The sequence below is a fragment of the Mustela nivalis genome (genome assembly GCF_964662115.1).
Source record: "Mustela nivalis genome assembly, chromosome: 9".
NCBI lineage: Eukaryota > Metazoa > Chordata > Mammalia > Carnivora > Mustelidae > Mustela > Mustela nivalis.
The window spans coordinates 61,191,524-61,205,954 of record NC_139028.1 but is presented as its reverse complement, the minus strand read 5'-3'; the positions used below and the strand labels follow the sequence as shown (position 1 = coordinate 61,205,954).

The following is a 14,431-nucleotide window of genomic DNA, read 5'->3' as shown; positions in this document are numbered from 1 at the left end:
TGGCCTGCATTTGATTTCACCTCTGGTTACAGTATAATTTGTTATCCTGAAACGGGCAGCAGCTGGAGGCCAGAGGAACAGATGTTCCTGGGGCGGTGGGGGCTCCCCAGGCAGGGGAGGGGGAGTGGCAGGGAGGCCGTGGAACACTGCCTCTGCCCCCAAAGGGCCTGGCCCTGATCTTGCCAAAGCCCTTTCCAACGCAGAAGCTCGCGGAGCCCTATCTGGGCCTCGGTGTCCCCATCTGTATAATGGGGATGAGAACGCCTAACTCCCAGAGTTGTTATAAGGACTGAACGAAGAAAAAAATGAGTAGATGTGGACCAGAAAAAGTGCTATATTTTCCAGCAGAGCGTGAGGGAGGACATGGAGGGGAGAGCCGGAGCTATGGTTTGGGGTAGCCGAAACAGGAAAGAAGGCCAGGACCAGTGATGGGGGGTCGTGGATACCAGGACAATAGGGAGCCATAGAAAAGGTGTGAGCTGGGGAGGGAGCAATCCTAGCCCTGCTTTAGAAAGAACACGTGGGCTGGGAGGAAAGGCAGTGCCGGTCTGCCAGGTCTGAAAGGCCCTATAGGCCCTTGGCAGGGCTGTCACGATTGGGTGGCTTAAAACAGTAGCAGTGTATTCTGTCACCGTTTTGGAGGTTACAAGGCCAAAATCAAGGGGTCAACAGGGCCATATTCTCTCTCTCTCTGAAAGTTCTAGAGAAGAAGCTTTCCTTTCCCCTTCCTTCTTCTGGTGGGCCAACCGTCCTTGGCCCTTCCCGGCTTGCAGGGGCCTTGCTCCAGTCTGGGGCTCTGCTGGCCCATGGCGCTCTTTCCTGACTCCTTGTCCTCTCTTCTTCCTAGAAGGACAACAGTCATACTGGATTTAGGGCCTGCTCCTCTCCAGTATAATTGCAGCTTCTCTGATTAACTGCAAAGACCCTACTTCTCGATGCGGTCATGTTCACAGGTACCTGGGGTTCCATCACCCTAGCTGCTTGGGTCTCCTTGCTCTAGACAGAGAGGGGCCTCTAAAGCTGCCCCATTTAGGACATGGGACAGGGAAGTGGTGCCATCCGTGGGGAGGAAGAATGGGAGGACTGCTTGGGGTGGGGGCTGGTTACTAGAGGTGAGGGCATAAAAATGCCTATGGAATAAAAGGAATGATCACTCTTCCAACCTTGGGCAGGGCTTGTATCCTACAAAATCCAGAATTTCAAGGGTGATGGGAGATGGGGATGTCAGTGGGAGGTGATATTGGAGTTTGGACCCTTCTGGAAGGGTGGGGGTAGATGAAGGTATGTCCGGGCGGAATGGCTTAGGGCAATGGACACAGGTATGTGTGTGTGCGCGTGCATGCGTGCATCTAGAGGACATGGCCCCGTAGGGAGAGAACACTAAGAGAAGGAGGAGGGTTTTATTTGTGGGGCGGTCTTGGAAACTGTGGACAAGGCTAATGGTGGGTAATGTTGCAGTGAACTCGGAGACAGGGCCCAGCGGGATTAAGTTTTCAGATGCAATAAATCCGCTGTTAAGACTCTCATGGCCAGCATGGTTAGTCACCTTGAGGACATGGTGTTCCGCAGACCCCCTGGCCAGGTTGAGGACCAGCATTGGTCTCCTGAGGGCTAGAAAAGCAGCCAAGAACTGAGGAGGGGGTCAGAGTGCTTCTCACCACTGCCTCTCTCTGCAGCAAGCTTCCCGACAGACGCCCCTCAGCCCTCCCTCCATCTCTCCCGTAATATCAGCCAAGCTGCAGACCGAGGGCCAGGCGGCTCTGAACCCCAAACCCCAAATTCAGCAAGAGCGCACGTGACTGGGCCAGTGTGGGTCACACGTGTCCAGCTGCCCCCCCACCAGGAGTCAGGCTCAAAGGTGGGTGAATGCGGCTATCTGTACCCCACACTCAGCCTGAGGCCCAGACCCACCAGAAGGGTTCGGTGTCTCAACAACTACCAAAGATCAGTCAGTGAAGGGGAGAAGACAAGTTCAAAATTATTTTGAACTTGTTCAAATCAAACAAGTTCAAATCAAAATTATTATGTAAAAGTAGTATAAATGACACTTGAGGAGAGAAAAACCCTAGACTGAGAGGGAATGCAAAGATGAAGAAAAAGCATCAGACATGTTCAAAGCTCTCCACAAGGACAGTAAGGCCACAGCTGAGACCTCGACCCAGCTGGCATTTCATGCTGGGTGTGAAGGGGGAAGGAGCAGGGAGCAGAGGCCTTGAGGCATGGCACAGTGGGGACCCCCCCACCCGTGGCTGTGACCCCTGTCCCCCACCCCACTCACCACAGTGGCCCCCTAGCAATCTGCTGTGGTCCCCAAGCAATCTGCCAAGTGGGGGCTCTGGTCAGCCTCTCAGGCTGGGGTCAGGACTACAGGAGAGAATGTTTTCCCAAGAGGCTGGCCCAGGGTCCTGGACACAGTCAGCACTTGGCACTTGCTGGTTTTCTCTGGTCCTTTCCTCCTACACCAGAGTCCCACAGACTTGAAGTACAGAACCTGCCCACTTGGTGAGGCCTGGCCCGAGGTGCTGCTCACCTCATGGTGTGAGTATCAGGACCTGTTTCTCTCAGAAACCAGGAGCACATGGGTGAGCGCCGCCTGTGGGCTGGGGGCGGGGTGGGGGGGGTGGGGAGTGGGTCCCTGAGGGCGCCTCAACTAAGCACCTTAGGAAGTAGTAAGGGCCGCCATGAGTCCAGCTCCCTCAGTGCAGTGAGCCCACAGCCTTCATGTGGCTTGTCTGGAAGCACTGCTGTTGGCCGGGTCCTCCCACCCGTCCCATTCTCTGGTGGCCGCTGGGAGACAGCAAGCCCCCTGTGGATGTTTGTCTGGCTGTTGTAAACACAGCCCCAGCAGCTCTCCCGCACTAGCACTAGCCGACTGCAGGCTCCCAGCGAGGAAATTCCATCTGCCTGGTTCTCTGAGGGAGGGCTGCTCAGCAGAAGCCTGGGAACCACACGCCCCTTGGGGAGCCCTGGTTTCATCCTTTGACCCCCTCCCTATGCCAGCCTAGCCTGGGGCGGCTTGGGACACCCAGTTCCTCCTGGAATCTCTATTTGGGTTTGATTGGGAGTTGGTGTTTGTTTCCATCTCAGGGCAACTTGATCCCAACCCAGCTCCCCACCGTCCCCCATCACCACCCCCCACATTCCTGCCCCTCTGGAGGGGCCTTGACTTTGCTGACATGCTGATGGGGCAGGTCCTCCAGACCTCCCACCATGGGCACGGGAGGCTCAGTTGACTTTGATGTCCTAAAAGGCATCCCCCCTCAGCTTCAACCCCCTCTTCTCTAATATGTAAATAAGTCAGAGACTGGGAGCCAAATGCCACCCAGTGGAGGAAAACAAAAAAAGAAAACAGCCTGAGGGAGACAGAAGACTGGGGTCCAGACCAAGCCTCTTGACCAAGCTCTTGCTCTGTGACTGAGAAGAAGACCACCACCCTCTCTGGGAGGGGGCAGGAATGACAGACCGAGTACCTGACCTGTGAGAAGACACATGTGACAGAGAGACCAGGTGAGCCCTGCTGTCCTTTCTGACGCACGGGGATAGTCTGTCACGTGTGTCAGGGCCTCTGGCCCACGCTGTGTTGTAGGTTAAAAAGTGTGCAAATGTAAGCTTGCCCATGGGAAATTGTAGGCCTGGAAACTGAGTCCTGGATGAGCAAGCTGAGCTCTCTGGACTCCACAGTTGAGGAAACTGAGGCTCAGGCAAGTAAGCGAATGTCCCAGCTCTACTGTCAGGAAGGCTTTGTGGTTGGGAGTAGACGCTCAAGAAAAGCTTAACCAGAGGCCTCATTTGTGTCATTCCCCAGCAGACCTGAGATCAGCGTCCCCAGTGTGAGCCACAGCCTGAGCCCGGCTTTGTCCCCAGGAAGCCGGTTTTCCTGCCCTGCACCTCTGAACCTCATCAGGTCACCAAAGCTTTTCAGAGAGCCTAGCACTGTTCAAAACCCCGAGTGCCTCAAGTCAGGAGAAAGCTTAGAACGATGATAAGACGCGAGCTAAGAGTTTGTGGATCACCTAAAATTCCCCTGTTCTTGCTGCAGTGAAACTGGGGGGGTCAGAGAGCCTCGAGTGCCTTGTCCGCTATTGTATGCCAAAGGCTCATGGAGCTGAGGTCAGCCTCGGGTCCATCCGGCCACCACGGTCTTCCTCCCAGCCCCGAGGATGTGTGGGTCTTGTGTAGGGCAGGGGCCTCCCCTGGGAGGACCACAGCCGTCCCCACCTCTCACCTGCTGTGAGCCCAGGCAGAGGAGTTTTCCCGTAATTCTGGAGAGGTGAGGGCCCACTTCTGATGTGCCGATGGACATCTTCTTGCTGTGTCCTCACTTAATAGAGAGGAAGATCATCTCTCTTGTGTCTCTTCTTACAAGGGCACTAATCCCATCCACAAGGGCTCCACCCTTGTGACCTAATTACCTTCCACAAGCCCCCTCAGAATACCATTCATGCTGGGGATTAGGGCTCCAAGATATGAATGTGGGGGATGGGTAGGGCAAACATTCAGTCCATAGCACATGGATATTGAAGAGGTGGACTCTTGGGTCCAACCCAAAGTTTTTGGCAACAACAGGATGGGATTCAAGGATTCCATAGACAAAGATTCCATGTAAAAGGAAACTCTGGCTTCAATAATACCAAAATATCATTATTGTGGCTTTTTGTGATGCAGTGATTATAGGATTCTAGCATTACATTAGTCTAAGGTTCCATTATCCTGTTATTCCAAGATCCTAGAATTCTACATTCTCTTGAGAGCTTGGGCTCTGAGGAATAGGAAAATCGAGCTGGGGCGGGACCATGGTGGGAGGAGGGAAAGAGGCAGCTTTTCTATCCTACTGACTTTTCTAACAATGACAAGCAATGTGTTATTTGGTTTTCATTGCGTTCAAAAGAAAGCAAGGCTTGGCCAAGCCACATCAGAGTGTGAGTTCACCCACCCCCGGGGCATGACAACCCAGGAGCCAGAGGAGGAGGAGGGGGAGGGCGGGGAGGAGGAGGGGAGGGGGAGAAAGAGGTGGCATCACCTTCCCAAGCTGGAGGTGGCCAGTGCAAGGGTTTGTGTCATGCCTGACACTATGCAGGACCCTGTAGCCTTGTGTCACCCTTCCCAGGTCCCCATAGAGACCCATGCCAGGAGAGGCCAGCTGAGTGCAGGGACAGGCGATGCAGATGAGAACAGTGGGCTGTTTGGATGAGAAAAGGAGTATGGGGTGTAAAGGCAGTCAGGCAGGCCTTCCAAGAGAAGGTGATGTCTACATCGGGAGTTGAGGACAGCAGATCAAGCAAGGGAAGGGTGCCTGTGCGGCTGGGGAGTCATAGCCAGCTGCATGCTACTGTCACCTGAAAGGAGAAGGCGGGCAGAGGTGAGAGTTGGAGATGCTACGCCATCAGTGGTCAGCTCAGGCACGGCCTTGACTGCCGTGCTGAGGAGCTTGAACTCTACTCTGAGGGCAGCTGGGAACCAGGAATGGTTTTTGTTGGTAGAGGGAGGCCACTGGGCACCCTGAGACTGTAACTGAGGAAGGGCCTGAGAATGTGGGGTCCAAACCCTTACTGTACAGTTGAGGAGATGAGTCCTAAAGAGGATTGCTCATAGCTGCCCAGGGCATGAGCTCAGAGCTAGGAGACCTCCCCACACCCCACCCCCTCCCTCACCACCGAAGATTCTGACACAGGCAGTGCTGGCAGAAGAGGGAGTGTCTCTTGGAAACCTCCACTCCTTGGTACCTGGGGCCCAGAACGCAGCATGCCGGCCCTTCCTTTGGTCACAAGATGCTGTCCGTGTCCCCTTGTTTCACACCCAGTGGGCCAGGTAGAGGCTGCCACGGCTGGTGGAGCCAGGCTGCCCAGTCTGAGCCTTGAGAGGAACATCACACCTTCACGACAGAGGCCCTGGCCACACCGGGCCAAGATGGCAGATGGGCACGAGCTGAGCCATCTTTGGTAAAGGGGAAGAGAGAACAGAAATGCAGTCTCACAAGGGCACGGAAGTTGAGTGACAAAAGCAGACAAGAGCCCCGGGATGGTTTGCACAGCTTGGTCCTATTTCATGTTTCATTCTGAGGCTGAAGGACATAGCCACAGTGACCTGCTTGCCTGCCAGGTCCCTGCACTCCCAAGCCCACAAACCCCGCCCCCTCTCCACTCACAGCCCAGATGGGGGGGACCCAGGTAGGGACACCTGGTTCAGAGTCCAGAAAGAGAAGGAAGGTCTGGGAGAAGGAAAAGGACCATGGAACACCTCTCAGCAATAAAGGGAGGAACATGGATGTGCGCAGCAGCATGCGTGATGCTGAGTGAAAAAGCCAGTCTCTAAAGTTCACACACTGTCTGGTTCCATTTATATAACATTCTTGAAATGGTAAAGATTACAGAGATGGAGAAGAGAGTAGTAATTGCTGGGATCAGGGACAGTCAGGCTAGATGGAGGGCATCTGGTGACACAGGTGGGACAGGAGGGGCAGCAGGTGTCCAGAGGCATGGAGACCATGAGGGGTGGGTGAAGGGGGGACCAGGGAAGCAGGGGAGTGCATAGAGCCCATGTGGAGGGCCGGTGGTTGAGACCCACTGCACCCAAGGAGATCTTTGCCGGTGGGGGAGGCAACAGGTCTGTATTTTGACTGTGGTTGCCGTAACACGGGTCTCCACATGAGATGAAAGGACACAGAACAGCACACGTGCATTCTATCAATGTCAGTTTCCTGCTTTTGATATTGGACTACAATGATCTAAGATGTAACCTTCTGTGGAGATCGGGGGAGAGGTACACAGGACCTTTCTGTACTATCTTTACAACTTCCTGTGAATCCATGATGATTTCAAAATAGCTTTGCGGCCCCCCCCCCCCCCCCCCCCCGCCAACAGTCTGATGGCTAGGGGCACCTGGGTGGCTCTGTTGGTTAAAAAGTGTCTGCCTTCGGCTCAGGTAATGATCCCAGAATCCTGGGATGGCGACTCCTCCCCGTTGCTCAGCAGGGAGCCTGCTCCCTCTCCCACTGCCCCCCACTTGTGCTCTATCTCTCACTCTCCCTCCATCTCAAATAAATAAATAAAGGCTTAAAAAAAATCTAATGACTTTATTTGTGAAGGTCTATTTGTGGACTTTATTCAATGATCTATTTATCTGTCAATAGCATGTCGTCTTGGTTACTGTAGCTATATACAAAGTCTTGAAACCAGCTAGGTGATTCTTCCCATTTTATTATCCCTTTCCAAAGTTGCTTTATTCTAATTTCTTTGCCCTTCCTATAAATTTTGAAAAAATCTAGTCTATACCTATTAAAAGAAAAGCCTTGCTGGGAATTTGATAGAAAATGAGTTAAACTTATAGATCAACTCCCTGTGAATTAAGTATTTCAATATAAAAACAAACAAACAAAAAGCCCATTAAAATATTAACACAGAGGATAGTCAGGACTGTGGGAGAGCAGAGAGGAGAGAGTGATGCCTGTTATCTCTGAAGGGTGCCCTGAGGCAGGGGCAAGGGGGCAGGAAAAGAATTATTTTGTGCTGTTCTTCAGCTTTGCAGTGTGTGGAGGCCCATCATCTAATATGTACCTTTTCCTGGCAACGTGGCAATGGACACACATTCCCACACTCCCATCCACGTGAGGTGAAATCAAAGAATCCTGTCTCTGTGCAGAGGTCACCGTGCTGATGGTGTAAGCCATATCAGAGACCTTGAAAGAAACCCTTAACTGTGTTGTGGCCTCCTTGGTCTGCAGAGCCCTTCCCAGAAGCTGGTCTGCCCTGGCCTTCCCAGGGGACTGGACAGAAATCCATTCTTGGAGCAAACCGAGGGTCAGGCAGCAGCTTCCACCGCTTAGCCCTGCACCCTGGCCCTTTGCACCTCCCCCACTGTGGGCCCCACCCTCTGGGTCCTGGCTGCCCCTCTTGGTCTCACCCACGTTGCCAGGTCCCTTCCTACGTCCAGCCCAGGTACCTACTAGTCTCTCCTGGAAATAGAGCTTCTCACAGACCCTGAGCCTGACCTTCCCCACCCAGGTGCCCGTTATGGTTTGGGTCATGGGAACATGACCCAAAACCTTGGCAATGCTACCAAAACCTCCTCATGATAGGATGGAGCCACACCTGGTCCCCCTGGCATATTCCACCAGCAGGAGGAGGGGGCTTCCCCTGTCCTCAGTCCCTTGCCAGATGTCATGCTGATGTAGGAGGCTACCCTTCCCCAAGCCCCCTTGGCTACCCAGGAAGCCCCTAGGGGTGAACTGAATAGAGAGCACGGGAGAATGGCACGGCTAGCTAGCATCTGACATGACAGAAATAAATGGAATGTTGCTGATTTCCATCCCTTAGCTTGACTCTCCTTGAGAAAGGATAGGACACTTGGCAAAACTTGAGGCAATCAGTTTTCCTGCCCTGGGTGCTCTGGCCAATGAAGGGTCCCATATTCCCTTTTCAGCCATTACCTAAAAACTGTCCTTTACAAGATGAAGAACTCTGAAATCTCCTGCCTCACAGATGCCCGCAATATAAATGAAGATCACACATCCGCAGGTACTAAGGCCACAGTATCAGACCTTGTCAGGACATTCCTCACTCCCTTCAGAGGCACAGACATTGCTGGTAGTCACCAAGACACCATTTTTTACTTCTCAAAATACACAATTTTGGCCTCCTGGAAGAGGCATTCAATCAAACGTTCATGTTCCCAACAGATCCCAGAGAGCCAGCTTCCCTGAGGAACATAATTGTTCTCCTCAAACAACTCCTTTTAAAATTCCAGTCTAGCAAATAGATCCCTAAATGAGTCTCCATCTTGCCCTATGCCTTAACCTAACTTTATAAATTTTGGTGTTTTTTTTTTTTTAAGATTTTATTTATTTATTTGAGAAAAAGAGATGGAGAGTATGTGTGTGTGTGTGTGTGTGTGCGTGCGCACGAGTGAGAGAAAGAGCACAAGTCGGGGTAGCTGCAGAGGAGGAAGCAGTCTTCCCACTGAGCAGGGAGTCCTGATGTGGGACTTGATCTCAGGACCCCAGGATCATGACCCACACTGAAGGCATATGCTTAACCAACTGAACCACCCACACACCCCTCTTTATAAATTTTTGAACTTCCTCCTATCCCACAAGGGCCGGAGGCCAAACCTTGGGTACACTCTCCCATGGGACACATTAACCACAGATTGTCCAACAGGCCAGGCAACTGCTCACCTGCCATGGGACCCCTCAGAACCTGAACTTCCACAGAAATTAAAAAAACCCGTCAAGTGTAACCACACACCATTCTGGTGACTGTGGTCTTATTACCATGGGTCTGGCTGTGCTCATGGATTTATAATCTGGAGACCCGAGCCTTCCAAAGAAGTCATCATTGCAAGCAAACATGGAAGGTGTTTGCCAGCATCAGCTCCATGGGGACCCACCTGGAAAGTATCCCTCAGTCCCACGTCCCAGATGACATTGCCCTGGCCTGGAAGCTCACTGCTGAAGATGGCATCGTCTCAGATGCTCAGTCACGTCTGTAAATTAAAGTCCTGCAGGTAATGAGTGAGATGTCCTGCCCCCCATATCCTGCATCTGACCTCACTCTGCCTGTCCATTCTGGCAGGACCCACACCAACTTCTAATCTCAGCACTGTCCCTACTACCTCTGAGCCACTTCGGGCCATCGGGTGGGGCTGTCCATTTTCCCGATGCCTTTTGTCTGGCTAGATTATGATCAGTGAGGCCTCCCACCTCTCTGACTTCCAGACCTCCTCCCCAGACCGCTTCTGCCCTCCGTGGGAAGGGGTACATCTGTCTCTAAGAGGAAGGGATTGAGCTTAGAAAGGACTTCACCCAGATCTAGAGGAACGGCTCATCTTCCCAGACCATTTGCTTTCATGGAAGCCATTGAACTTGACCCAGTCATAGTGTAAGCCTCTACTGCCTGGTGGGTGATTGTGCTCCAAACATACCACTCTGCCGGGGGACTTACTGGGGACAAATCAGACCCTGGAGAGTATCTCTAAGGGTGAATTTTGAGACAGGGGGCAGGCCGGAGGTGATACTTTTAGGCTATGGAGTCACCAATCCTCCTAAAATCACCTAAGAGCAAGGGGTCAATCACTGGCTGAACTTGAAAGCACATCATCTACATCTATGACCTCATTGAAATCTTCCAACACTTTTTAACAAGGGCAGGAATGGATTTTCTCATGTCATGGAAACCGAGGCCTAGGGAGGTGTGGTGACTCACACAGTGTGCTTCAACAAACACAGACCGGTGCCGGGGTCACGGAGAAACCACAGGCTATGGGCAGACAGACCCTGGTCCAAATCAAGATCCTGGGTGACTCTGAACTAGCCACTTCCCTGCTCTGGACCTCAGTCTCTTTATATGTAAATGAGGCTAATAATCCCCGCTTCCCAGGACTTCCCAGGAGATCAAATCAGCAACTGTCTTGGGAAGCCCTGACGCATTTCCTGGTGGCTGGCCTTGTCACTGTTGTCATTCTTAGCACTCGGCTCCCCTCCCAGGATCCACACGTGCTCCTCAGGGAGCAGGCCAGGGGATAGGCCCTGGGACGGCCCTGTTTCTCTCCAGCTCTGCCGATGGGTCCCCCAGCTGCCAGGTGACCAGCAGCCTATCAGTGACATTATGATGGAGGTTGTCAGACACCCTCCTCTCAGGCTCAGAGCGGCTGGGCCACAGGACGTGGTTTTCACAGAGTGCCGCCATCCTCTGCAGGTTGTTGCCTCAATCTCTCTAAGGCTGACCGAAGAGTCCTACTCCAGCTGACACCGTCCTCCAGCTCAAAGTACCTTCAGAATGTGGCATAGACGCTTCCCACTGGCCCCTGCGTACGGATCCTGAACAAGTTGTTAAAACTTCCCCAGCCCTCGTCACCTTGTCATAGAAACATGAAATAAAAAAAACCTATCCATGAGGGGGCACCTGGGTGGCTCAGTGGGTTAAAGCCTCTGCCTTCGGCTCAGGTCATGATCCCAGGGGCCTGGGATCAAGCCCCGCATCGGGATCTCTGCTCAGCAGGGAGCCTGCTTCCCCTTCTCTCTCTCTGCCTGCCTCTCTGCCTATATGTGATCTCTCTTTCTGTTAAATAAATTAAAAAAGCAAAAAACAAAAACCTATCCGTAAGATGGAGATACAAGAACGCACGGACTGTGACTAGCTCAGTGCCTGAAACATGGTAAGCCCTGAATTATTAACTTTGATGACTGGGCACTCATCTGAGTTTTGCGGACTGGATGAGCATCCCTCTGCCCACTTCTCAGAGGAGGAAAACTACGAGGCCGGGCAAGGGAAATGGCTGGCGAACACTAGTGGCTAATATCAAGCATGCTCATAAGCCAAAACTTTGGCCAAATCCTTCCCTGTCTCTCTTCCTTCCAAGGAGGCCCTTTCTGATTGGATTTTGGGGAAACCTTGGTCTCTCTGTCCATCTGGCAAGTCCCCGAACGTCTGGATCCACCCACGCAGCTGCAAGTGGACAGGCCTGGGGAAGGGGAAAGCAGTCCCAAATCCTGCTCTCTCTCCAGCCCGTCCCCAAGGCTGGACATTCCGGAAGCCACACCCTGTCCCCAGGTCCCTCTGGAAACTTTGGCAGCCTTATCTGCCAAGGGGGGAGGGAGGAGAGGGTCTGAGGTCAGCCAAGGATGTCAGAGGGAGGAGGTAGGCAGATCGGAGAGGGACGGAGAACACGCCATGTGACCGCAGCCACAGCTCAAAAGCACTTGCTGTCCTCCCAGATTGTGGACAGCCAGCAAGAGCTGGCCTCTAGCCCTGACTCTGTCCTGAACTTGATGGGTGACCTTGGGTAAACCATTTTGCCTTACTGGGCTTCGGTTTCCTCATCTATGTAATGGGAAATGAACTTGTGCAGGGGTCCTCAGTCCACTGGCAGGAAACAGAGTTTCCAGGACAAGGCCTGTGACCTCTCAGCCCACAGGCCTCACGCCCACCCGCAAGTGTCCAGGAATTTGGCAGTGGTATTTCATTTATCATCCATGCGGTTTACAGGTACCATGGCCGGCAGGCTGATTACTCAACGGGCTTATTACACTCCTTGGTGACTAATAGATTCTTTTTTTGTTGTTTGTGTTTTAAAGCCATAGCAATAATATTGGCTCTCCGTGACACTGCTGAAATCACCATTATTCAGCCTGACCCTACCTACACGATAAACACCAACAGAAACATCCCTTCTTAGAAAAAAGAGGCTCCTGCCTCTCTCACGGTGGGAGCAGGTTTTCTGATAGTGACGCTGCTGTATGTGGGGGGCGGGGTGGATTTATGAACTGCTGAGGCTCGTAGAATTAGGTCATTTCTCTGGTCCCTTCCAGCTCTGACCTACACATTGGACCTCATCAAGGGAGGAGTTGAACAGATACCATCTTCCCTTTGAAAGCTCAAGTGTGGGGCTAAGAGCCCAGTGCGGAGTCAGACAGCCTGGGTTCTGGCTTCACCACTTGCGGTCTGGGTGATCCTGGGCAAGTCATACCCTCAATCTGAGCTTGTCTCCTTATCTGAAAAATAAGAGGACTTCCCATGGGAGGTGAAGGGAGCGGGATAACAGGAAACACGTAGCACAGTGCTTGGCATACAGCAGGGGCTCAAAAGCTGGGTGGTGCTCATATTAGGCAGATGCTGAGTCCTGGGAAGCGGGCTGGAGTGCAACAGGGCGGGGAAGGTTAGGGCTGACCCTAGCGGGCAGCTTGATGGAGGGTCAAAACTCCCAAGAGGCCAAGTCAAGGGCAGGCCGCTATCAAGGCCATCTGGCTTCTCCTTTTCTGACCAGCTTTATGTGTCAAAATAGAGAACAGCACAGGTCAGCCTAGGGAGGGAGCCATGGCTGCCTTTGGTCTGGCTCTGGTCTCCTGGGGGTGGAGATGGGCAGCCCCTCCTGTGGTTGCTTGATACCCCCACCCAGGCCTCCTCCCAGGGACTCAATCTTCTTCTGCAGGAGGGCACTCCTTACCTGCCCTGGGCAGGATGTCCTTACCTATAAGCATCTGTGGCTCTTTTCCCTCCCTCTGTGGTTTTCCATCGATGGGGTCCAATGCCTCCTTTATTAGGCTGAAATGGTCTTCCTAGATAATGTAGTCTGCCTCCAGACACAACGAAGAAAGCTAATGTCACCCGTGGTGGGCTGGTAAAGTTTAACACTCAAATTTCTGAAGGAAAAAAAAAAATCTTTGATTTATACCCTTTGCCAAGTTGCATGCTGTAAATACTTCCACCACGGCTAATTTCAAAACTGCTGACGTGATGACGCTGAACTCCGAGCTGGGGAGAAATACACGCGCTATGCTGTCGTGTGACTTGGCTCCCGCACACCACTGAGTAAAACTGAAATGAAATGAATGGAAAGTAATTTATAACAAAAATACGTATTTCATTATTTTCCTGATCAGGGCCAGCTCCCCTAAGAAGCCACACTAGAAGGGCCTAGATGGAGGCTGGCCGAGTTGTAGGTCACTCCAGAGTCGTGAGAAGGGTTGCCATTTGATGGTGACGTCATTTTTCTGAAACAGTGAATCGGCCTCCAACACATTCTAAAAAAAGGATAATCTTCCTTCAATTTACAAAGTAGTCACATTCCCAGAAAATCTGGGGTATATCAGAATCGTGCAAAAAAATCGTTTGTGGGACGCCTGGGTGGCTCAGTCGGTTAAGCCACTGCCTTCGGCTTAGGTCATGATCCTAGGATCCTGGGATTGAGTCCTGCCTCAGACTCCTTGCTCAGCGGGGGAGCCTGCTTCTCTCTCTGCCTCTGCTTGCCACTCTGCCTGCTTGTGCTCTTTCTCTCTCTCTGACAAATAAATAAATAAAATCTTTGGGAAAAAAAAAAAATCCTTTGTGCTCATACAGAAAATGGAGTTAGGTTTAAGGCCTAGGCTTTTCGTTCACTCAAATGTTCTAAATGATTTTCAGATGTCCCCACTTGGGAGTTACTGGTGGACACCCTCAATCATTGTGACATCCAGAAATCACTCCCTCCGATTTCCAGTACAGCCCCTGGGCTTGGTACTTGGCACCCGTTGAGACCCAGTGCCCCAAATATATACCCCTGCACCCTGGACTGGCCATTCCCCGAGACCCGACCATGCCAGGAGCTTTGCTAACTTGCTCATGCGCTTCCTTGGTATCCTGCCTTCCAGATTCTGAGCTAGAGTTTACCCAGTCATCTCCTCCATGTCAGGCCCAGTACTGGGAGCTAAGGACCCAGGATAAAGCCCACCTGCCTCCCATCCTAAGGGAGCTCCCGAGTAAGCATGGAGACAACCGAACAGAGACATCACAGTGACAATTGTGGCGTGCAGGGTAAGACAACATAGGGGAACACTTTACACCAGTATTGCTTACCTCAGCTTTTGGCTTGAACAGAAGTTTGATCCCTCCCTGTGTGATCTTAGCAGCGTGACCATGATCCCTGGACATCAGCTTTTCTTAGCCATAAAATCATGGCA

General features: G+C 52.2%; 1 protein-coding gene across 6 annotated transcripts in view; it reads right to left on the bottom strand.

Moving 5' to 3' along the window:
• Positions 1 to 328: 328 nt before the first annotated feature.
• LOC309873633 (uncharacterized protein) overlaps positions 329 to 14,431 on the bottom strand; it is a 79,645-nt gene continuing 65,542 nt past the window's right edge. For 2 of the 6 annotated variants that reach the window (XM_082749639.1, XM_082749637.1), the window contains 3 exons: positions 13,168 to 13,310; positions 12,964 to 13,090; positions 329 to 843 (listed from right to left, as the gene is read on the bottom strand). In XM_082749639.1, coding sequence (XP_082605765.1) covers positions 666 to 843; positions 12,964 to 13,090; positions 13,168 to 13,310 — 448 coding nt within the window. In that variant the 3' untranslated portion in view covers positions 329 to 665. Of the gene's footprint in view, positions 844 to 9,384; positions 9,496 to 12,963; positions 13,091 to 13,167; positions 13,311 to 14,431 lie in introns of all 6 variants that reach the window. The other 4 variants (XR_014316439.1, XR_014316440.1, XM_082749640.1 and 1 more) reach the window with 4 other exon arrangements.